This window comes from Neomonachus schauinslandi, chromosome 5, assembly GCF_002201575.2.
Source record: "Neomonachus schauinslandi chromosome 5, ASM220157v2, whole genome shotgun sequence".
NCBI lineage: Eukaryota > Metazoa > Chordata > Mammalia > Carnivora > Phocidae > Neomonachus > Neomonachus schauinslandi.
In genome coordinates, this window is record NC_058407.1 from 149,715,632 (window position 1) to 149,737,991 (window position 22,360).

Consider the following 22,360-nt stretch of genomic DNA (forward strand, 5'->3'; position numbering starts at 1 on the left):
GACTGAGTAGATGGGTAGGTGGATGGATGGGTGAGTAGGATGGATGGGGTGGGTGGTGAATGGGTGGAAATGTAGAGGGACAGAGAAATGAATGAGTAGGTAGGTGGATGGATGGGTGGACAAAGCAACATAGAAGAAAAGAAATAGTATAAGCTGCAGATTGTCCTGGATTTGAGTCCCAGGTTGGTCCCTTGCTAGCTATGAGAACACAAACTCTTTAAGACCTCAGTTTCTTCATCTCTAAAGTGGGGCTATCATCATCTAATTATAGAGTGGTTGTAAGCACGAAGAAATATGAAGGGTCTACAGTTTTACTTGGCACACAGCAGGTGTTCAGTAAAGGTGAGTCTCCCCGCTCCCTGCCCAGTGCTGTATCTGATGGGAGGTCTTGAGCCCCGAGGGGTGGGGGGGTGGGCAGAGGGGAGGGAGCAGCTGGTGGTTACCCTGCCATCCTGTACACTGTCCTCTCCTGTTGGCCGTCCTGCCCACTCGGGATCATCTAGGGCAACCCCTGTCTGGGTCTCTGAAGTGGTGCTGTCCTTCCCGGGGACTAACTTCATGGACCTGCCACTGAGAGGAAAGGAGGACAAATCAGTGTCTCTATCCATGGGCTGTGTTCACACCCAACCCTCAAGGCCACTGGTAGCCACTGAACCCTGAGGTACGCTCTCCACTCACTCATTCACTCACTCATTCATTCTACGAGCATACTGAGCACCACGGGGCGTCATGCCCCGTCCTCCCTCCATGGTTCCTGGTGAAATGCTGTATCTTACCCCAGAGGCGAGCGAGCCTGTTCTTCCGACACCGCCTCACTGAATGAACTTATTTGCCCAACTTTGGGACTTGGTTTTTCAGAGTCTTCGTTTTGGCTTAAGCTTTGCTACAATCATTTTGTGTGCCCCTGCGGTTTACCCTCAGACTTGCTAGTCCAGTTTGGCAGGATGTCAATTCTGCACAATTCAATGTTGAGGACTTCTTGTATGTTCCTTTCATCTATGGAGAAGTGGGCTGCCTTAACCTTGATACCTGCTGAGTGTGAAGCCATGGGCAGCTGACTTATCCTGTCTGTGCCTCAGTTTCTTCAGCTGTAAAATGGGGCTAGTCTATGTCTGCCTAGCTACCAATCAATCATCTACCCATTCATCATTTATCAATCTATCGTCTATCATATATTCATCTATCTATAGATTCATCTATGTACATCTGTCTATCTATAATCTATCCGATCTTACGTAGGATTGTCGTGCATTGGGAAGACAAGCAGGCTTGTCCAGTGTGTGACCCAGATGTGCTCGGGGTGGCTAGCTGGCATGGAGAGAAACTCTGCCCACAGACCAAGGCCCCTCAAGATCCCCCTGGAGTCCCCCGACAGCCAGCACTTAAGTTCACACTGCCTGGCACCCAGGGGTCCATTGTTCTGTTTTACAAAATCACTTCCCATAAAAAGGGAGAGCTCCAGGTGGCTGGGTTCCTCTGCCGCAGACAGCCCACAATAGTCCAGCTATGGCCTGGCTGGAGGGGGCTGGAGAAAAGGGGACAGCAGGCCTTGTGGTGAACCCCCACCTGTGTTCTGTTCTGGCCTGTGCCAAGTGATCCCGTGAGTGTAGACTCAAGCCCTTGGCGCAGCAAGCCTGTCAAAGCATGATGAACAACAGGGCCAGGCAGGTCCTTAACAACTATGGTGAGGATCTTTCTTTGGAGTCAGTCCTGCTCCCCTATGGCAATGAGACCACCTGACAAACTGTAAGGCATTCGTCATATTTGTGGGCACATTGGTCATTCTATGAACTGGCCACTTGGGGACTTGATCACTTCGGACAATTGATTATCAAATAGTTGAGGTGAAGTATCCCGCAGCTGAGCACCATGGCGGGCACTCAGCAGGTGTGGGGTCCAAAGTAGTTTGGGCCACCCTTACCTGCCTGAGATGCAGCGGGTGACCCAGATACCCTGCCACACGGCCTCAGCCCGTGCCCTCCCTGTGCTCAGCACCACAGCGGACTCACCTCTTGGGTCCACCCGCGGGCCTCCCGCGTCCAGCTGAGCCTCTGGGGTCCTTGGCCTCGGTCGTGAGTTCTGTCTCTGCAAGGTCAAAGGAGTCCTGTCACGTGATGGGGGTGAGTACTTGGGGTCCGGACGCTGGCTTTGACACCTGCTGGCTATATGACCTTAACTTGTGTGAGCACCTGTTTCCTTCCATCTGGCTCCTGCAACCGCTCTCCATCCTCCCTGGGTTCTTCCGGGAACATTATTCCTTCAGTCACTCATTCATTCGTTCATTCACTCAGCAAACACTATGGCACACCTGCTACGAACTTGGGGCTGGAAAGCAGGAGCAAATACCGTGCATGGCGTGACAGCCTTGCCCCAGCAGTTCCTTGTGCCTGGAGTGTTCTTTTCTAGTAACTGCCAGCCAACCCCAGGAGTCACTTCCCCGAGGAAGGACCCTTCCTCTGACCGTCCCCCAGGCCAAACAGGTTCCATCTCCAAATTCCAGGAGGGTGACACTGTGAGTCGACACTTCGGATTTTTACCAGGGTGAGCCACTGCTCAACAGACGTTTGTAGCCAAGGCAGAGCCGGGGGCTGGCGGCCCCTGATTGTGTGTCCTTGCTTTGTCATGGTGGCGGGGAGTTGGGGGGCAGCATCCAGCCTACTCATGGAAAAGCACATGCTCTGGAGTCAAGCTGCTCGGGTTCAAATCCCAGCACTACCACTTAGAAGCCATGTAAGCTTGGGCTAGTTCCTTCACTTCTGAGCCTCGGTTTTCTCATCTGTGAAATGGAGGCAAAGACAGCCCTGACCTCACAGAGGCATTGTGATGATTAAATGAGCTCACGCATGGGAGGACCACTCACTGTGGGTGGGCTCGCATCGGCGGCTTCACTTCTAATGCGTGGTCATTTTTCCAGCACGCATTGTGTTTTCTGGTTATTGGAAGCCCTAGCTACGGGGCGTCTGGGTGGCTCAGTTGGTGAAGCATCTGCCTTCGGCTCAGGTCATGATCTTAGGGTCATGGGATCGAGTCCCGCTTTGGGCTCCTTGCTCAGCAGGGAGCCTGCTTCTCCCTCTGCTTATGCTCTCTCTCTCTCTCTCTGACAAATAAATAAATATAATTTAAAAAAAAAAAAAAAAGAAGAAGCCCCAGCTAGCGTGTTGTGGGCTTTCTGGCCTTGAGCCACCAAGTGACCACCTTGCTCGGTCTCTGTAGCAGTTAGGAACCCAGACATCAGATTTGAACAACCCCAAAGCTCTAATCTTGTGACCTCAGAAAATCTGTCTTTGCCCAGTTTGCCCGTTAGTAGGGCAGCAAAGACTGCACGTGCCTCCGAGGGCCGTTGTGCAGATCTAATGAAATAATGTACGTAGAAGACCTTAGCGCCGTTCACATAAGGTGGCACTGGCTCTAACTGAGGGGATGTGTGACCTCTTCAGAGAGCCATCTGCTTCCAGGCCTGGGCCCCCACAAACGCTGTGGCCAAGGGCATTCCAGTCACGCCAATGGGGTCCTTGGAGCCTTCTCCCCAAGGGTGGCGGGAGCCAGGCACACACAGCCGGCCAAGACCGGCCAGTACCTCCATCTCTGCTGTCTTCTGGATGTCCAGCTGCATCCAGAAGGCCCACCAGAGCCCCCTTCCTGTGCAGGAGCTCCTGGTAGGGACCCATCTCTGCGATGGCTCCATCTTCCAGCACCACGATCCAATCAGCCTGGGGCAGGACGTGCAGCGCGTGGGTCACGAGAATCCGCGTCTGGGCGGGGAAGGGGTAGAAATTACACTCCTGTGTTTGACCCAGTCTTCCAGGGAGAGCTGGGGGGAAGGGGCAGGCAGTGTCCTGGGGCTCAGTGTGGGGCAGCTCCCCTTCTTGTACTCCTGCCCTCTTTCTCTCTGTCTCAGCAGAGCAATAGAGGGTCTCCTTCGAACGGTGTCCCGAAACAAGAAGACACAGGCTTCCCGTGAACCCGGCCAGTGACCTGAGGCTGAGCTGGAATAGTCAAACCACGGGCCCCAAAGCAAGAATGAACTGTTGTAAGCCACTGAGATTGGGGGTTGTTTGTCATATGGCATTGTCAGAGCCAAAGCTGACCATTGTAGGGGAAAATGAGACCTGGAGGAGAGCGCTGGGAAGACAGACAGGGGTCAGGACCTTCCCCTGCCTTTGCTCTGTGAACACTGACACGTTCTCCCGAACTTACCGTTCCGTGGAGCAGCCCGCTGGGCCCAATGACCTGGTTGAAGACGTGCTGGCCAACGTGGGCATCCAGGGCCGCCAGGGGGTCGTCGAGCAGGTACACGGCAGCCTTCCTGTACACGGCCCGGGCCAGGCTCAGCCGCTGCTTCTGGCCCCCGGAGAGGTTCATGCCCTGTGGCCACAGGAGAGGGACAGGGGCCTGGTGCACACCTGCTCATCAGAGTGAGGGCCAACTCACTGTGCCTGTCCTCTGGGGCCAACTTCCAGCTTCAAACACTCGCAATTGACGGCCCCCTCAGCCTCCACTCAGCCTCGCTTCCTGGAGGAGAGGTCCGCACACTCTGCACCTACGTTCTCTCCTCCCTCCCACTTCTCCCTTGAGTCTGGCTTGTGTTCTCTTTTCCCCACCGTATGGTCCTGCCTTCCTCAGGGACACCAGTCATCTCCCCGTTGTCCAACCCAGTCCTTATTTTCATTCATTCATTCATTCATTCATTCAATCATTCCACTCCCATTTTCCACATGGCTACTGTACACCCAGTGTTTTAGGCTCTGGGGATACAGCAATGAACAAGACCCAGTCCCTGCTCTCATGAATCTTACGCTCTAACGAGGGTGAGGTGGGAGACACATCATCAATAAACAAACAAGTAAAATATATCACCTGTGGGAAGGTGTTATGTGCTATGAAGAATAATGAAGTAGAATTAGAGCGTATGCTGAACAGGCATGAGCAGGGTTGCATGCGGGGTAAGGTGGTCAGGTAAGGCCTCTCCACTAAGGGGACATTTGAGTTGAGACCTGACAGAAGTGAGGGATGAGCCATGTGGACCCCTGGGAAAGAGTTTTACAAGCAGCGAGAAAAGCCGGTGCAAAGGCCCTGAGGTAGGAAACGTGCTTTGGGTGTTTAATGAATATTATAGAGATCCATGTGGCTGGAGTGAAACAGAAAAGGGGGAGCAATGATAGGAGGTGGGGTCAGAGAGATAAGTGGGGCCAGACCTTGAGAAGCCTTGTTGCCAATTTTCAGGACTTTGGCTTTGACTCTGAGGGAGATGGGAAGACCTTGGAAGATTCCAAGCAGAGGAAGCATGTGGTCTGCCCTACGTTTGAACAGAATCCCTTTAGCTGCTGCACCAGGATTAGCCTATGTGGTGTGAAGACAGAAACAAGCAGGGCAGCCATGTAGGGGAGAATTGATGACGGACGATACCAGAACACTCTGGGTCTGCGCTGAAGGTGGACCCAACAGGATTTGCCAAGGGATCAGATGTATGGGTGTAGGGAAAAAAGGAAAACCAAGGATGACACCATGGTTTGGGATCTGAGCTCTGGAGGGATGGAGCTCTGGTCACTGCGGATGGGGGTGGGTGGGCAGTTCCTGGGGGAGCACAGGTTTGGTTTAGGAGGTGACAGTAGGACAGAAGTGAAGGGCAACAGGCACTCCTTCCTTCTGCAACACCCTCCCTTGGCCTCCAGGATGCCCTGTCCTCCTCCATGGACGCTCCTCAGCCATACAGAGGCACCTCCAGACCCTCTCCCGAGTCCTCTCCTCTTCTCGCCAGGAAACCCACTCATTCCCTTAACAGTAGCTCCTACCTTTTCACTCTCCACTCCCTAATCCGGGGCGGGGCAAACTTTTTCTATAAGGGGCCAGACAGTAACTATTTTAACCCCAGTTCCATGACAACTGTTCATCTCTGCCCATCATGCAAAGCCGCCACGCACTGCCAGTAAATGAACAGCCGTGTCCGTGTCCCCATAAGACTTCATTCACAAAAACACACAGTGGACTGGACTTGAACCTGGGGGTCATAGTTTACTGACCCCTGCCCAATCCGTAGCTCCAGATGCATAAATCCTGTCTATTGGATATCTCTGCCCCAGACCCTTTGGTGAGGCCCAGAGAGGGGAAGCTATTTGACCAATGTCACCCAGAAAAGCGGGGCAGGGCAGGATGGGAGCCCAGGTCTCCTGATGCCCTGTTGCTGAAAGCCGCCTTCTACCAATCCCTACCACGCCTCTGCTTTTGTTTCTATTTGCAATCGTTCGCTCATTAGCCTCTGTTGATTGAACTCTTCCTATGTGTTTGGCCCTAGCGAGACGCTCTATCTGCCCCATTTCCCAGCTCCCCTGTCTCCTCTTTGTCCCTCCCTCCACACGGCCCCACAGGTCAGGGAGACACATGGTCCTGAGCGCCCAGCTCCAATGCCTCCCTGTGGCAAGCAGGCCCCGAGACCCTCACCTGCTCCCCAATTTTGGTGTGGACCCCTGTAGGGAAGCTGCTCACGTCTGGCCACAGGGCGCAGGCCTCCAGGACCCTCTCTAGCCATAGCGGGTCCAGCTTCTGCCTGAAGCACACATTCTCCACCACAGACGTGTTCTGGACCCAGGCCTCCTGGGGCACGTAAGCCACGGAACCCTAAAATGCAAACTCATTTGGCCATTAAAAGGCTGATAGGGATGGAGGTAGGAGCGATTTTGGAGAAGGAGAAGCTGGGAGGCAGGGGACAGGAGTGGGGGGGGAAGGGGGGGAGAGGGAGGGCTTTTAGAATGGGAGACATTCTAGCAGACAGGCAGGGGGGCAGCCTCACCTTGATCCTCACCGATCCCTCCACTTTTGACAGCTCCCCAAGGAGGGCAGACAGCAGGGAGGACTTCCCCGCCCCCACGGCACCGACAACAGCCAGCAGACGACCCTGGGGCACAGTGAGGTTGATCCTGGCAACACAGGAGGGGAGACATGTCCCTGGGGCCCAGCCTGAGTCTGTGCAGGACTGGAACCTCGGACGGAGCCAGCCTTTCCCGTTGGCGACTCATCCAGAGATCCTTCGCTCTCCCAGTCCGTCCAGCGACTCAAGCAGCCTTCTTGCCCCAAGCACGCGCATGCGCATGCACACAAGCGCACACGTATAAGGCACACACGCATGCAGCCTCCCACACAGACAAGCGCGTGCACGCATGCACACCACACATACCACACACATGTGCAAACACGAACACACGCACGGACACGTATGTGTGCGTACATTTACAAAGACACACAAGCACACCTGTTCTAACTCACACACATGCACACATGCTCACACCTGTATGTGCACACACACCTGCTTGCACCTATGAACACTTGCACACACACACACACACACACACACACACTCTCTCTCTGTTGTCGCAGGAGGGTTTACCGGCCTTGCTCTCATCTAGGTTACTGCACTAGGCTGCTCACCACTTGCCCTCTGCCCCTGCCCGTGGGCCGTAGCCCATCCTCCACCCTGTGGCCACAGGGACCTGTTAAAACCCAAGGGGGATCATGAGGCTCCCTTGGCTCAAGCCCTGCACTGCTCCCCATTTCACTCAGGAGAAAAGGTAATGTCCCAGCAGTTCATGAAGGACGCCCAACCTCCTACTGCTCCGTCCCTTAGCTGCTCTGCCTCGGCCACATTGACCTCCTATTTTTCAAAGGCCGCAGGCCAGTGGTTCTCAAGCAGGAGGGATTATGCTCCCCCCAAGTGTCATTTGTCACACCTGGTGGGGGGTTGCTGCTAGAAGCTGGTGGGTAGATACTGGAGGTTCTACTAAACATCCTGCAAGGCACAGGACAGCCCCTACAACAAAGAAATCTCCAGCCCTAAGTGTCAACAGTGCTGAGCCAGATAAACCTTGGTCTAGGCACATTCCTGCCTCAGGACCTTTGTACTTGCTGTTTCCACCGCCTACAAAGCTCTTCTCCCAGACACCTGCAAGCCTCGTTCCTTCCCTTTATCATCACCTTACTACTCATGCCTCTCCCTCGACATCACTCCCTTACCCCGATTTCTCATTTGTGTGCCCCCATCAGAAGGTCAACCCCAAGAGAGCAGTGCCCGTGTTTGTTTTCTTCACTCTGTCCCCTGGGCCTCCAGATGGGGTCTGAGCGTCCCATCTCCAGGAGTTCTCCATCTCTAGGAGTCTTGTTCCTCCATCTCCAGGAGTCTTGGTTCCCCCAAACTCTGCCCGGGGCTGGTCCTACCAGTCTCCCTGTCAGCCCCAGGGCAGACTAACCCACCCTCCAGTGCCCGGCTGTTGGAAGCTGCTGGAGCCTCTCGCATCTTCCTCCTGCTGACGGGAGGGGAGTGAGCAGGGAGGCCGTGCCGTACCTGTGCAGGCAGGGTGTGCTCCCCCGGGACCAAGCGAAGGTACCGTCGTGAATGCTGATACAGGTCTCCCCAGCAGCTGCGGGGCGGAATGGGGAAACCAGTCGTGCTTGGTGAGTCTCATCACACAACGGTGCCCGTAACCTCTCCGATTTTATTTTCTAGCTCGAGGAACACATGGCCATGCTTGTCTGCCTGGCCTTTCCGCACGAGGGCAAGGACCTGGCCCACCCAGAGTGGCACATAGTAGGTGCTCACGAGTCACTGCTGAATGACCGGGGAGAAAGCAGCATCACCGCCCGTTTCCGTGGTACACGGCTGCCGGCCTCATCTGCACGGGCCATCCTGGCGCCAGCAGCCCGCCCCAGCTGGGACCCTGGCATTTGGTCGGGGGGCTGCAGGGGCGCTGCCGGTCTCGTCATCCCTCCCGCACGCCTCCTGCCGAACTCTGCACTCACAGCATCTGGAGGGACTTGAGTCCACAGCCCCAGGGTCCACTTCTTCCAGGCAGAGGAAGGCGGCCAGACGGTCAAAGGACACCCGGGCCTGGGGAAACCAAAGCCCCAGGTCACTGATGCCCAAAAAGCAAAAAAAAAGAACTCAGGCTTCGGGTGTCTGGTGCCTCAGGATGTGGAAAATCTTCCGGTCTCCCAAGCTCGATGCATTTGCCAGGCATTAGCACAAAGCTTTCTGGGTCACATGAAACAGTGTGCACGGAGGTGGGGACCATGAGGGTGACAATGACCTCCCAGCCCCTCTCCCCCTCATTAGCATAACAGGGACAATCGGGCTGCCATCCTGCAGATGAGACCCAGGAGGAGGATGGCGGCTTTTCCAAGGGAGTCATAGACCATTATCAGAAATGATTCCAAACTTTGTCCACCTAGGGTGGCCGTTTAAATGGGGACGCGTCAGCAAGGCAACTTGCTCTCAACTCCGTCACAGCTCAGTGTGAATGGGGACAGCAAGGGGAGAGAATCCACATAAAAATGCTGGGTATGGAAAGTGAACGGGCAGGCTGGCACGACACTGGGTCCTCTGCCCCTCCCTGCTTCCCTGCTCTGTCTCCCTGCCTCTTCCTCCCTCCCCTGTCCGGCCTCCTGCTCTGTGGGCAGCGTGGGGCTGCATGGAGTCGGGCCTTCCCGCTACACCCCTGCAAGGCTGCCCCCAGGGGGCCTCCCCGCCCCGCTGCCTCACCTGGACCACGGCGTTGATGGAGAAGGGCAGGAAAACCTGAGCCTTGTTGAGGATGGTGAGGACTGTGAGGGTCACAAAAGCTTTCTCAGCATCCATGGTGTTCTCCTCGGCCGTGAGTGTATGGACAGCAAACAGAACCAGCGCGACCTGGGGCGGGGCACATGGGCGGTGACAGTGAGCTGGAATGTTCTCCTCCATCCACCCCTCACCCCAAATTCTGCGAAGCCCCCTGGCCTCACTCCTAGTTCATGCAGCTGTGTAAGTGTTTCTTAAAGAATACGAGTGTTTTGGTGAAGGGAGCTGCGTGTGCGGCCCCCGTTCTAGGACCAGCAACTGTTGGTCCCAGGCATCCAGGGACACTGTGGCGTTTGATCTTGGTAGGATGTGGAAGGTTCTAGACGTGGGTGGGACTTGGGGTTCTAGAACGCCTTGGAGATGACCCTGGAGTTGCGGGCATCAGTAGCACTCGAGGGGAGGGCCCTGGACAGTGGTGGCATCTGCAGTTCCGGATGTCACTGGGTGATGTCAGTTCTAGGTGTTGGCGGTGTTTCGGTTCTAGGTGTCACTTGGTGATGACGCATGGTCCTTTGGTGTGAATGGTGACTCAGCGATCCTGCCGGGGAGCTCTCACGGTTCTGGGTGATGGTACTTGTGGTTCTGAGTGTTGATTGTGTCAGCGACATCAGATGCCCGCCCCCGGGGTGGCGGGTTCTAATCCTTCTGGAAATACTGATTAAGGCCCACCTGCCACCAGCCTTGAATATCTTACGAGGAGTTTGGATTATTTATTTATTCATGCAGCAGTGAGTCACTGCAGATTTGCCGGCAACAGCATGACTGGAGTCAGAGCCGTGCCTTTAGGAAGGCTGATCGGGCAGCAGGTTGTGAAATGAACTGGAGAACGGGACAGGCCCCGTGCTCCCTGTGGGGCCGCTGCACCCGTGTGACAGCCGGCGTCAGTGTGGACGTGCGGTTCTCCCTCTGCAGCTTCCCGCCCCTGTGGCCTCGTCCCCGTGCCAGACGCCTGGAACCTTCTACAGGAGAAAGACGGACCTTATTAGCCACCGCCGCCTTCGGGGGCATCGTCTAAGTGGTTGGCTAACTCCGCACAAAGCAAGCATCCCTGACAGAGGGAAGGATCTAGGAGAGGTACATTTTGATGGATGGGGTGGTCTGCAAAGAAAAGCTCCAGGATCTGGCCGGGGGTGGGGGTGGGGGCGGGGGCGGGGCGGCAGGGGGCTCCGCCTACCTCATCCCCCCCCCCCCCCCCCCCCCCCCCCCCCCCCCCCGAGCATTCCCTCCCTTAGTCTATGCTCTACCGAGAGACCAGGGTGACCTCACCAGAAACGTGGACACTTGGAAGGACACCAGAGACACAGAGAAGAGGAGGTTGGAGGTCCTCAAGGCGCCCAGCTCTTGGCCCCGGATGCACAGGATTCTTTCTAGAAAGGCTCCCTCCCAGCCGTGGGACTTGACGGTCTTCATATTCCTGATGGTGCAGCTGGTGAGCCGCGCCCGAGAATCCTTCTGCCCCATGTGCTCTTCCTAGGACCAGAGGGAAGAAGAGGGCAGAGGTCAGGGAAATGTCAAGAATTCTCCTTCTGCAAAACCATCACACCCCACCTTCAGCAAATGCGGTTGATTCTTCCTGCACACCTGGACCCAAGCTGTCTACCTCTCAGCATCGCTGTCCCCACTGTCCTGGCCCAAATCACTGTCATCTTGCCCCTGGACCACAGGGTGCCTCCTCCCCTCTGTCCCCATGCTTCTGCCCTCATCGTGGGTGACAGATGATGCGCCATCACAGAGGGAAGCTCCCAAAGACCAGGAAAGGGGTGGAAAAGGCAGAGCCCTGAATCAGCCTGGGTGTGGTGACATCTGGAAGGCTTCCTGGAGGAGGGAGTGACGCATGAGCTATGAGGAGGAGGAGGTGCTGAGCACACAAAGAATGGGTGGATGAGGTGGATGGGGAAGATGGAGGGGACAGCATGACCCAGAGGACAGGCAGTGTGGTCCGGGAGGGTGTGGGGGTTGGGGGAGGTGGGCTGGACCGTAGCGGGACTTGGAGGTCAGGCAGAGGAGTTGGGGCTGTGTTTCCCTGTGTCTCACCGAGGAGGTGCATCGTCACAGGGGCCGGTGTGGAGAAGGTCTTAGAGGAGGCCAGACAGGAGGCTGGAGCAACAGTGTATGTGAGACCGACCTTCCTCCTCCTGACCTCCCTCCCGCCCTCCCTCCTTCCCTCCTTCTAAGCGCCAGGCGTCATTCTAGAAACTGAGATTGCATTAGTGCCTATTTCTTCCTGCAGCGAAGGTTCCAGTCGCAAGAAAGAGAGACAGCAGCCAGAAGAGCCAGGCACAAAGTGACAAGTGCTATGGAAGCAGACATCACAGGCCAAGTTGATGAGCAGCTGGGTGTGAAGGGGAGGGACACGTTGCTACGGTAATCGGGGGCCAGTGAGGGGTGGGGGTGGGGGAGACTGGGACGTCTTGCGGGAGGGTGGTCCAGGCAGAGGGAACCAGAGGAGTAAAGGCCCTGAGTGGAGCTTGAGGATCAGGGGGAGGGCAGCGGGAGAGTGGAGTGAGCTGGGCAGAGGGCCAGGAGGTGAGGCCAGATCCCAGCTGGCCTGCTGGCCACCTCAGCATCTTGGCTTTGACTCTGAAGGAGATGGGAGCCATTGTGGTTCTGAGCTGAGAGGGGTGTGTGAAGAGGCCCGGGAAGGGACGAGGGCAGAAGCAGAGACCCAGGGAGCGTGAGACAGGGGCAACGCTCTGGATGCATCTGCTGATAGATGGCATGTGAGAAAAAGAGATGCATCAAAGCTGGCTCGTGGCCTGAATGCTGGAGGGGTGCAGCAAGTACCTGAGATGGGGGTACTGGGTGGAAGGCGAAGGTCTGAGTGACGGGAAGGCTCACGCCACCATGTCCCCTCCCCTCCTCACCTCCCTGCACCTCACCAATGCCAGTCCCATGACCTGCAGGCTCCCCTTCCCACTTCCTGCCCAGCGTGGCCCTTCTCCCAAATAGCACACCTGATGCTGTTTCCTCTTCTTGGTGATGAAGAAATTCAGAGGGAGGAGGCTCATGAAGACAGCGATGGCAGTGAGGGCAGAGGGTCCTAGAAGCTGGAGACAGAGCAGGTGGGATGCCACAGGACATGTCCAAGAGTGCAGCTGACAACCCCAAGGGATTTGGTCAGACTTGGGTCCTAAGGCAAGGGATGCCAGGAAGCTGATGAGAGCAGTCAATGGACACCTGCTGAGGATGGAGTCCTTCTCTGTCATGGAGGGGAACAATGCACTAGTCGTACTGGAGTTATATTCAAGCAGGTCATGCTTCTAGACAGGACAGTGCAAGGGTGCATGTCTGGCCAGAACGGTGAAGTCGGATCTGCAGAATCAGGGTCTGAGTTCAAATCCTGGCCCTGGCGCTTACTGGTGTGGCCTTGGGCAAGTTTCTTACCCTCCCTAAGCTGCAGTGTCCTCATCTGTGAAAGGGAAATCAAGCGTTGCCCATCACATATACTAAGTGCCCATGTCATACAATCAATTATTATCTGAGTCTTCATTTTACCCCTGACAAGGTTGCCAGATTTAGCAGGAAAAAAACCCAAAAAACCCACAACAACATAGGATACCTAGTTCAATTTGAATTTCAGATGAAACAGCAAATGTCTTCTTAGTATAAGTATATCCCATGCTATATTTGGGAAATTACATTTATATTATATTAGATATATAATTTATTTATATTTATTATATTATAATATATATTTATATTTATATTATAATTATTATACCCCATGCTATATTTGGGAAATTAGTATAAGTATATCCCATGCTATATTTGGGAATAAAGAAATTATTCAGTTTCTCTGAAATTCGTATTTAACTGGACGTCCTGTGTTTTGTCTGGCAGCCCTAACCCCCCACCAGCTTCATGACTTTGGGACAGTTATGTTCCCTCTTGGCTTTTGTTTCTCTATCTGGAAAACGTGGGGGTGGGGGGTAGGGTAAATGATTTCTAAGAGGTTGTGACTGAAATTCCACTCAAGGTCATCTGCATCCAGTTTCTAGAGAAACCCCACCGCTCTTCAGACCATGGCCCTCAGTTTCCCCTCTCAGCCTGTAAGGACTCCATTTCTGTAATCTCCTTAACAACCAAGCAAGCCAGTTTCATTTATGCAACAATCGTGCCACCCAGTGGCCAAGTTTCAGAGAAGTGCCCAGAAGGCAAACACCAGCCCCCAGCCAGGGTTGGGAAAATAATCCAAGAGGGTGAGGGTAAGGTGAAACTTTCTCTGGCAAAAATAGTATCACTTGGAAAACATGTTACAATTGCTAACTGTGGCAACTTTGATGTCCATCCTCCCACTTAGCCAGATTTCAGGGTGACCCACTGATGTTAGGGGACCATCTGCTGAAAGGCCAGGGAAGTGATGGGTGTGTCTTCTGCAGATTTGCTGGGGGGGCGGGGGGAGGGTCTGTGCGCTCATATGCTCTGCATTTTCCTGTCTTTCCTTGCCCTCTCTCTTCCTAACTATAACATCTAACATTTATTTATTTATTTATTCGGAGAGAGAGAGAGACAGAAAGAGGGAGAGAGAGCACATGCTTGAGAGGGGGGAGGGGCAGAAGGAGAGAATCTTCACTGAGGCTCCCTGCTCAGCACGGAGTCCGACGTGGGGCTTGATCTCACGACCCATGAGATCATGACCTGAGCCAAAACCACGAGTTGGATGCTCAGCCGACTGAGCCAGCCAGGTACCCCTCACATCTAACATTTATGTACTGCAGGTCAGGAACTGTTTGAAGCGATGCTGGGCCCTGGACACAAGGTAGCAAGTCAGAGAGGGTCCTGGCCCCATGCCCCACGGGGTCGGGTCGGGACAGTAGGAGGAGATGCGGTACAGTCACCATGATGTACAGTGAGCGAATACCACTGGATGGAATTGGGGAGTATTCCACGCTCACAGTCAATATGCCACTGATACACCCGCCTAGGGGTCTCTGAACTATGGCATACCTGCCAGAGATAGACAAAGCAGATGATCATCCAGATGATTGTTATCCAAGGCCCGTTAAGGTAGATGACACTCTCCATCAGTCGCTGTACATCCACGGACACCAGGTTGACCACGTCACCCACTGCACTGACCTTTCTGGAAGCGCTGGAGAGGACCAGGACCTGGGCAGGGTGGGAGGATCGAGACCTAAGTCGGAGGGAAGGACAGGACGAGTTCGGTGGAGTGAGGCAGGGGGACCCACAGCATAGACGGAGCAAGGGCACGGCAGCCTGGCAGGCCTGGGTCAAAGCTGGTCTGCCCTTGCTGGCAGAGGCAGGTCTCTGTGCACTCATCTGTAAAATGGGCCAGTAAACCTCCTAAGCCGCCCTCCTGGGGGCTGTCGTGAGAATTCAGAGAGATGACAAAAACGGAAATGCTCTGAGATCCCTAGAGCATTGGAATGATAAGTCAATAGCATAACACGTCAAACCCTGGGGTTTATGACCATAATGGTGGTCCTTTGCTGAGTGCTCCCTACGTCCCAGGCCCTGTGCTAAGTGAGGAGTGTCATCGTTTTCTGGGATGGAGCACATCCCACAGCCAGATGGAGCAGGGACTGCCGCATTTCATTCCATCTGCAATGCCATGGATAAAACGCTCAATTTTTGTGTCACTAAGGGGGAAAAAAAAATCAGTGCAATTAACTTAAAACACATGAGACACATCTTGATTTCAGAAGGGTTAAATAAGTGAGATGAGAATCAGTGAAATGCAGAATGACTCCATTTTACAGCCAAGGAAACTGAGGCACAGAGAAGTTGACCAACTTGCCCAAAGTCGGAGGGCTTATTAAAGGCTAGGCCAAGGGGCGCCTGGGTGGCTCAGTTGGTTGAGCGACTGCCTTCGGCTCAGGTCATGATCCTGGAGTCCCGGGATCGAGTCCCGCATCGGGCTCCCTGCTCGGCAGGGAGTCTGCTTCTCCCTCTGACCTTCCTCCCTCTCATGCTCTCTGTCTCTCATTCTCTCTCTCAAATAAATAAATAAAAATCTTAAAAAAAAAAAAAAAAAAGTTTTTAAAGGCTAGGCCAAGCTTGGAATCTGGGATATGACCAAGGCCAGGCATGAGCTAGACAGGGTGGCAGACCAACCCCTGCGGGCATTTCATGTGCCCCTCACACCCCAACCTGGTTCTCTGGCAGCCTCAGATGTGCCCCGGCCCTGGGGTCACAGTGGACCCCAGCCAGCCTGTTGAATGTGAGGTTCTATTTGCAATCCTCTCTGCTGAGTGTGTGAGGGAAGAAGTAAGGGGGTGAAGGAGTGAGCCCGAATGAATGAGTAGAAAATCTCCAAAAAAAAAAAAAATCTTCGGGGGCATCTGGGTGGCTCTGTCAGTTAAGCATCTGCCTTCGGCTCAGGTCATGATCCCGGGGTCCTGGGATTGAGCCCTGCGTCGAGCTCCCTGCTCAGTGGGGAGCCTGCTTCTCCCTCTCCCTCTGCCTGCCGCTCCCCCTGCTTGTGCACTCTCTTTTTCTCTTTTTCTGTCAAATAAATAAATAAAACCTTAAAAAAAAAATCTTCAAATCTTTATTGAGTACCTGCAATGGACCTCACAGTGAACTGAGTACTAAGAATATAGCTGTGAACAACAGAGGCAGGTGGCTTGTTCTCCCAGGAGCAGAGTTTGAGTTGGGAAGGAAAATTAAATAAAGACTTACATAGTTCATTCTTCTTCTTTTTTTTAAGATTTATTTATTTATTTATTTTAGAGAGTGTGCGCGCACGTGCTTGCGCATGAGCGGGAGAGAGGCAGAGGGAGAACCAGGCTCCCCATTGAGCAGGGAGCGACCCGGGACTTGATCCCAGGACCCTGAGATCATGACCTGAGCCAAAATCAGAGGAGTCGGAAGCTTAACCAACTGAGCCACCAAGGTGCCCCATACCTCATTCTTTAATGACAATTATGAGGAGTGTTAGGAAGAAATGTTTTAAAATATTATTCAGTAATATTATTCAATTATTATTATTATTATTATTACCTATTAGCAAGGTAAACTATGGGCCAGGGCCTTTATTGTGATTTTCACAGGAAGGAAGGGCCAAGCAGGGGAAGCAGGATTGGCTCGTCTGAATAATCTCGGTGGGCTCTGGGACCCAGGAGCTGTCCCTTGTGGTCCAGTACCTGGCCCTGGGGTGAAGAGGGCAGGTGTGTGGTGGCCCAGAGTGTTGAGAGCACCATCAAGGGGGCGATTGGGAGTGTGAGTTTTGGATTGTTTGGTTGGCATGTGAAAAGTATGCGCCCAGTGAGTCATTTACTACCTCTAGGCACTGGTTAGCCCTGGGCTGGGCGAGAGACCCTCCAAGGTTGCCAACGCCCCTGATAGCAAAGCATTGGATGTAGAAAATAAGAAGACACGGTTAATGCGGTTAATGTGGAGGCAGCCCGGCAGGAAGAGCCAGGGTCTGACCTCTCCAGAGATGAGCAAGGCTTCCCTAAGCTTGAGCTCGGGTGCCCTTGGTGGGGAGACGCGGGTCTGAAACCCAGCAGGGAGGCCATCTGGGGATCTGCCCCTGCAGCCATCCAGGAGCTGTTCCCTCCACTCTGTTTCTCCCCCAGGGAACAGCACAGGTGCGAGAGGATTCTCATGGGGACTGAGGCGCCCTGACTCTGGTGCTCCAGACCCCACAGGAGCCAATATTTCATGGCAGATCATCTTGTGGGCTTCACTTCCAGGGCTCCCAAGGGGATAAGAGTCACTGCACCAAGAGAAGCCCAAAGCCATGGCTATCCACCAGGTATTCGTACTCCACTGACAGAAGTTTCAGCTCTAATGAGTTTACCAGTAGGTCAGGAGTCATTTTTACCATAAGCAGTGTTGCCTGGTAACACAGCTGACAGCCCACTTCTATCTGGTTTCTGCACAGCCCCAAGATTAGCCCCTTCTCCTCATGGGGGGACGAGGGGAAGGTAGGTACATGAAAAGAAATGGAAAGTATGTCCAGGTAGTAGGAACTGCAAGTGCAAAGGCCCTGAGGTGGGAGGTTGCCTGGTATGTTTGTGGCTGGAGTAGGTTGAGCAAGAGAGAAGGTATGTGATGTGAAAGAGTTGGAGAGGTCCCAGGGTCAGATCACTCAAGGTCTTAGGGAAATAACCAAGGAGGTGACAGTGTAGTGAGAGCGACTACGAATGAGTAAAGTAATGAATGAGTGCATTTTCAGACACAGGTGATATGATATGACCCTTCTTGGCTAGAATGTTTATACATAAATTGGGACAAGATTGGGGGGACGGGAAAGACCCACCCCTCACCCCTAAGGCTCACCTTTCTGTACACCAGGCCCGTGATGGCCGTTCGCAGCCTCATCTGCAGCACCTTGACCCTGTACATGAAGTGCTGCTCCACCAGCGATTGCAGGGAGGCAGACAGGAACATCAGCACTGCGAGGAGATACCCCTTCCAGGCTGGGGTCGTGGGATTGCCCATAAATTCCAGAAAAAGGCTTTTGAGAGAGGGAGGGTACAAGTGGTGAGAGAAGGCACGCGTGGCTGTCGCCTTTGCCTGAGCCTGGCAAGGTGTGGAGGATCAGACAACATGGTAGATAGCTTTGCCAAAACGGCTGCAATGGTTTCTCCCACCACCCGCACGCACTCACTTTCAACCTGACTGCTGTTCCTTCAACCAAGGGGTGAGCGTTTTATCTCCACCTGTCATGGGCTGAATTGTGTCCCCGCAAAATACCTGTGCTAAGTCCTAATCCCTGGTACTTTAGAATGCACCTCTATTTGGAGCCCAGGCCTTTCAGGTGGGGATTTAGTTAAAAGAAAGCTGTTAGGGTGGGACCCTAGTCCAATCTAACTGGTGTCGTTTTAAGAGCAAATGTGCACACACAAGGAGATACAGCGGGCATGCATGCACAAAGGAAAAACCGCGTGAGGACACAGCAAACCGAGAGAGAGGCCTCGAATAAAATCAGTCTTGATCTTGGACTTCCAGCCTCCAGAACTCTGAGAGGATAAATATGTGTTGTCTAAGCCGCCCAGCCCGTAATCCTTTCTTATGGTGGCCACAGCAAACAAATACGCAATTCCCTGAATCTGGGCTGGTCCTACAACCAGCTTCAGCCCAGAAAACCCAGTGGAGGTGAGATGGTGTGAGCTCCAAGCCTGAGGCGTCAAGAGAAAGTGCAGCTCTTGGTCCGAGGCTTCGAGCCCTGCCAAGGGGCCATGTGAAGAACAGCCGGAGCAGAGCATATGGAGCGTGAAAGAGGACGTGGGGCAGAGCCAAGCTGTCCCAGCTGAGACCATCTGAGACCAGCCAGTCCCCAGCCAGCCTCCCAGCTGACCGCAGGCACATGTGTGAACCCGACTGAGGAACGAAGAACGGCCCAGCGGAGCCCAGCCCAAATTGCTGGCCCACATTATCATGAGCATGAGACGTGGTTGTAAAACACTTTGGGGCTGTTTTGTTCCACAGCAAACACTAACTGATACAGTCAGGTTAGAGTTCATTCATTTTCTCTCCCTGAGGTTTGTCACTTTCTCGTTTATTTTTTTTTCCCTTCCTCAGTAGCCTTTTCACCCACCCTCCAGGACCCTGAGCTCTGGAGAACTAGGCAGAGGCAGAAGGAGAGCTGATGCCCCCCCCGCCCCGCCCAGCTCTGGAAGGACACCACTAAGGAGGGGACCACCAGCGTCAGCAAAGCCCCCAAGGCCTGGACCCACCTGAGGAGCTTGGGGACAGAGAACCTGAAGACATCACAGATGATAATGCTGAAGGTCGCCAGGAGGAAGGTGGAGCGGGACATCTGCCACATGGCTCTCAGCAGCGGGCCCCTCTGGCTCCCTTCTTGCTTCAGCAAGGGCTGCATCTCTGGGGTCTCTGCACCACAGCTTCCTTTCCTTTTAGCTGCTCTCGCCTTGACACACCTTCAGGGACAGGAGAAATTGGCTCTGGGTCATTGCAACAGACTGAAGGTTTGCATTCCCAGCCCCCCCAAACTCATCTGTGGGAACCTTACCCTCAGTGTTGTGGTATTTGGAGGTGGGGCTTTGGGCAGGTGATTAGGCCACAAGGATGGAGCCCTCATGGATGGGATTAGCGCCCTGATAAAACGGGCCCCAGACAGCACATTCCTCCTTCTGCCAAGTGAGGACAGAGCGTGGACAAAGCCGTCTAGGAAGCAGGCCCCCACCAGACACCACATCGGTGGTATTTTAAATATTCTTACAGGTGGCAGCTGAGTGTCCAGCAAGACCAGGCATTACAGGGCCGTCTTCCTGGCGAGGGGTACGAGTTGGTGTGGATCCAGCTTTGCTCCCTCACCTGTTCTTCTCTGTCCCCCAGAGGACTCCTTTATGAGACAACTGGGCAGGGGAGGGGCCAGGCAGGTGGGCAGCCCTAAGGCATTACGGCTGGTGATGGGAATGCACACGCATTGAGCACCTCCTGTGTGCCAGGCACGCCTTAATCCTCCGAAGAAGCTGACAGGCAAGGTGTTACGCCCATTTCACAGATGAGGAGATGAAGGTTTAGAAGGAACTAGTCCAAGGGCCCGCAGCGGGAAAGCTGAAGCACTGGGATTTGATCCCAGCCCTGGGCCTCCAGAGCCCAGGCACCTTGCAAGCCGTTGATGAAGCTGCCCCTTTTCCCTCCCACAACTGGCTAGCCCGGAGGTGGTTTAGAGCTGGTCTGGAACCAGTTTAGAATCACAGCTGATGTCCGTGGCCCTGGCACTCTTGGTCTGGATGAAACCACAGGTGGAAGCTTGGGGAAGTTTCGGCAGGGTGGGTGGTGGAGAGCCAGCTGGGCAGGTCCTCAGCTGCTGAGAGCCCAGGGGCAGACGACTGTCCTCTTTGGGCTTCTGTGTCCTTGTGCATGAAAGGACAGGGCTGGTCCCACTCTCGGCGCTCCTTCCAGCGCCCACAACCTCCGGGGTTAGCAGTAATTTCAGTGCCTGTTTACAGAGCTGGGACCTGGGATCAGCCCTTTACCTGCACCAGCTTATCGATTTTTCTTACCCTCCCTGCCTGATGGCTGTCATGGGCTCCCTGTTGTACCTAGGAGAACACAGAGGCTCTGAGAGTGGGTGGCAACTGCCTGAGGTCACACATCAAGGACCGAGCAGGGATTTGAGCCCAGATCTCAATTCATGGAGCACAGAGCACCTCTTTGACCACGGCCCAGGTTCTTGTTTGGTTTGGCGTCTCTGGAGGGCATGGCCTGCTGCCCACAAACATTTTGGTATTTGAATCTCAAATGCCAAAAAGATGTCACCTTCTTGTCACCTGGCCACCTCTCCCCATCGGCCCATCGTTTAGTTCATTGCCTTCAAAGCCACGCTTACCCTCTCCAACCCTCATCTTTATGTATTTGTCTTGGGTAGATTTCGCTTGTATTCTCCCCACATTCGGCTCCTGAATGCAGTAGGCGATCAATAAATACTTGCCGAACGACTGGGAAAGAACAGTTGTGTGACGGGTGCCAAGGGCCTAACAGGTGTGCCTGGTGCATAAAGTTGTAAAGACGTGTGGAAGGAAGGAAGGCAACCTGGTCCGGTGGACAGCCAGGAGCCTGAGATTCAAATGCCTGCTCTGTCCCCTCGCCCCTGAGCCTCAGTGTTTCCATCTATAAAATGGGGTGGGCCAGGAGATGACTATGAAGGTCTCTTTCCACCTGGTTTTTTTCACTCCATTCTGCTCTGGCTGCTTGCCCCAGAATTTTGAATCACTGTGTTCAACCTGCAGGCTCTGTTGCCAGCTCCCTCCTTCCCAGCGGGTCTCACATTCCATCATGGGAGGTCTCTAGATTGGTGTCTGGTCTTTGGTCTCTGGACTGAAGGCCATTTAGTGCAGGGCTTGCACAAGACCACAGGGAGAGGCAGGGGATGTGAGTGAGCGGCCAGGGTCCAAGTTGGGGGAGCAAAAGGGAGGGGTGTGGACTGCGGCAAAGCAAAGAGTGTGTGCCCTGTCCACTGGGGCAGCTGTTACCCAGATCCACTCCCTTGTTGCTATTTAGGGATGTGACTTGGCACTGCCAGTCTCCTTTATTTTTTCGTTTTTTAAAAGATTTATTTATTTATTTTAGAGAGCGAGCGCAAGCGGAGGAGTGGCAGAGGGAGAGGAGAGAGAGAATCTCAAGCAGACTCCCCGCTGAGCACAGAGCCCAACGTGGAGCTCAATCTCACGACCCTGAGATCATGACCTGAGCCAAAATCAAGATTCAGATGCTTAACTGACTGCGCCATCCAGGCATCCCCTGCCAGCCTACTTTAAAAGAGACCAGAATTCCAGATTTTTACATGAAGTCTCCAGTGTTTTAAATGTTGGCACCTTAAAAAAAAAAAAAAGTCCCAAATAACAACAACAGTAAACAGCACGTGGACCAAACATACCTCTGTGAACCTCATCTGGTCAGCAAGTGGCTTGTTCCTGACTTCTCAGGATGACGTCCTCTCCCATCCCCCCAGAATTGCAAAATACTTTGGAAATAAAACCAAAGTTCTCTTCGTGTGTAATCAGTCAGCTCCGAAAATAACTGAGCTGGATCTCGGTCTGGCCATGCCTTCCTCCTTTCTTTCTGTCAATTGCTACGCATTCTTAAACTGTTGTGAAGAATGTTTGTGTCCCAAGTTCTCGTGCCCCAAGGGGAGGTGACAGCTGGGAGAGAGTGGGCAGGACCTTGAGGGTCCTTCTGAATGAATTCTGCCACTTAAAAATCTTGTATGAGTGGAGGGGCAGGACAGCAAGATAGGCCTGGAGAATGAGTTGCTGTTTTGATTTGCTCATATCATTTACCCCTTTTGCGGAATCACACCCTACTGTGGCTCTGGAGGGA

The 22,360-nt window shown here is 53.8% G+C and overlaps 1 protein-coding gene across 1 annotated transcript in view; it reads right to left on the reverse strand.

Moving 5' to 3' along the window:
* ABCC6 (ATP binding cassette subfamily C member 6) overlaps window positions 1-22,360 on the reverse strand; it is a 46,193-nt gene that overhangs the window by 12,885 nt on the left and 10,948 nt on the right. The window contains exons 8-22 of the mRNA XM_021698142.1: window positions 19,249-19,452; window positions 17,849-18,026; window positions 14,549-14,710; window positions 12,556-12,648; window positions 10,868-11,071; window positions 9,527-9,673; window positions 8,788-8,875; window positions 8,333-8,408; window positions 6,788-6,914; window positions 6,439-6,615; window positions 4,198-4,365; window positions 3,578-3,752; window positions 2,023-2,085; window positions 809-815; window positions 444-570 (exon numbers count right to left, since the gene is read on the reverse strand). Of these exons, the coding sequence (XP_021553817.1) occupies window positions 444-570; window positions 809-815; window positions 2,023-2,085; window positions 3,578-3,752; window positions 4,198-4,365; window positions 6,439-6,615; window positions 6,788-6,914; window positions 8,333-8,408; window positions 8,788-8,875; window positions 9,527-9,673; window positions 10,868-11,071; window positions 12,556-12,648; window positions 14,549-14,710; window positions 17,849-18,026; window positions 19,249-19,452 (1,996 nt within the window). The remainder of the gene's footprint in view (window positions 1-443; window positions 571-808; window positions 816-2,022; window positions 2,086-3,577; window positions 3,753-4,197; window positions 4,366-6,438; window positions 6,616-6,787; window positions 6,915-8,332; window positions 8,409-8,787; window positions 8,876-9,526; window positions 9,674-10,867; window positions 11,072-12,555; window positions 12,649-14,548; window positions 14,711-17,848; window positions 18,027-19,248; window positions 19,453-22,360) is intronic.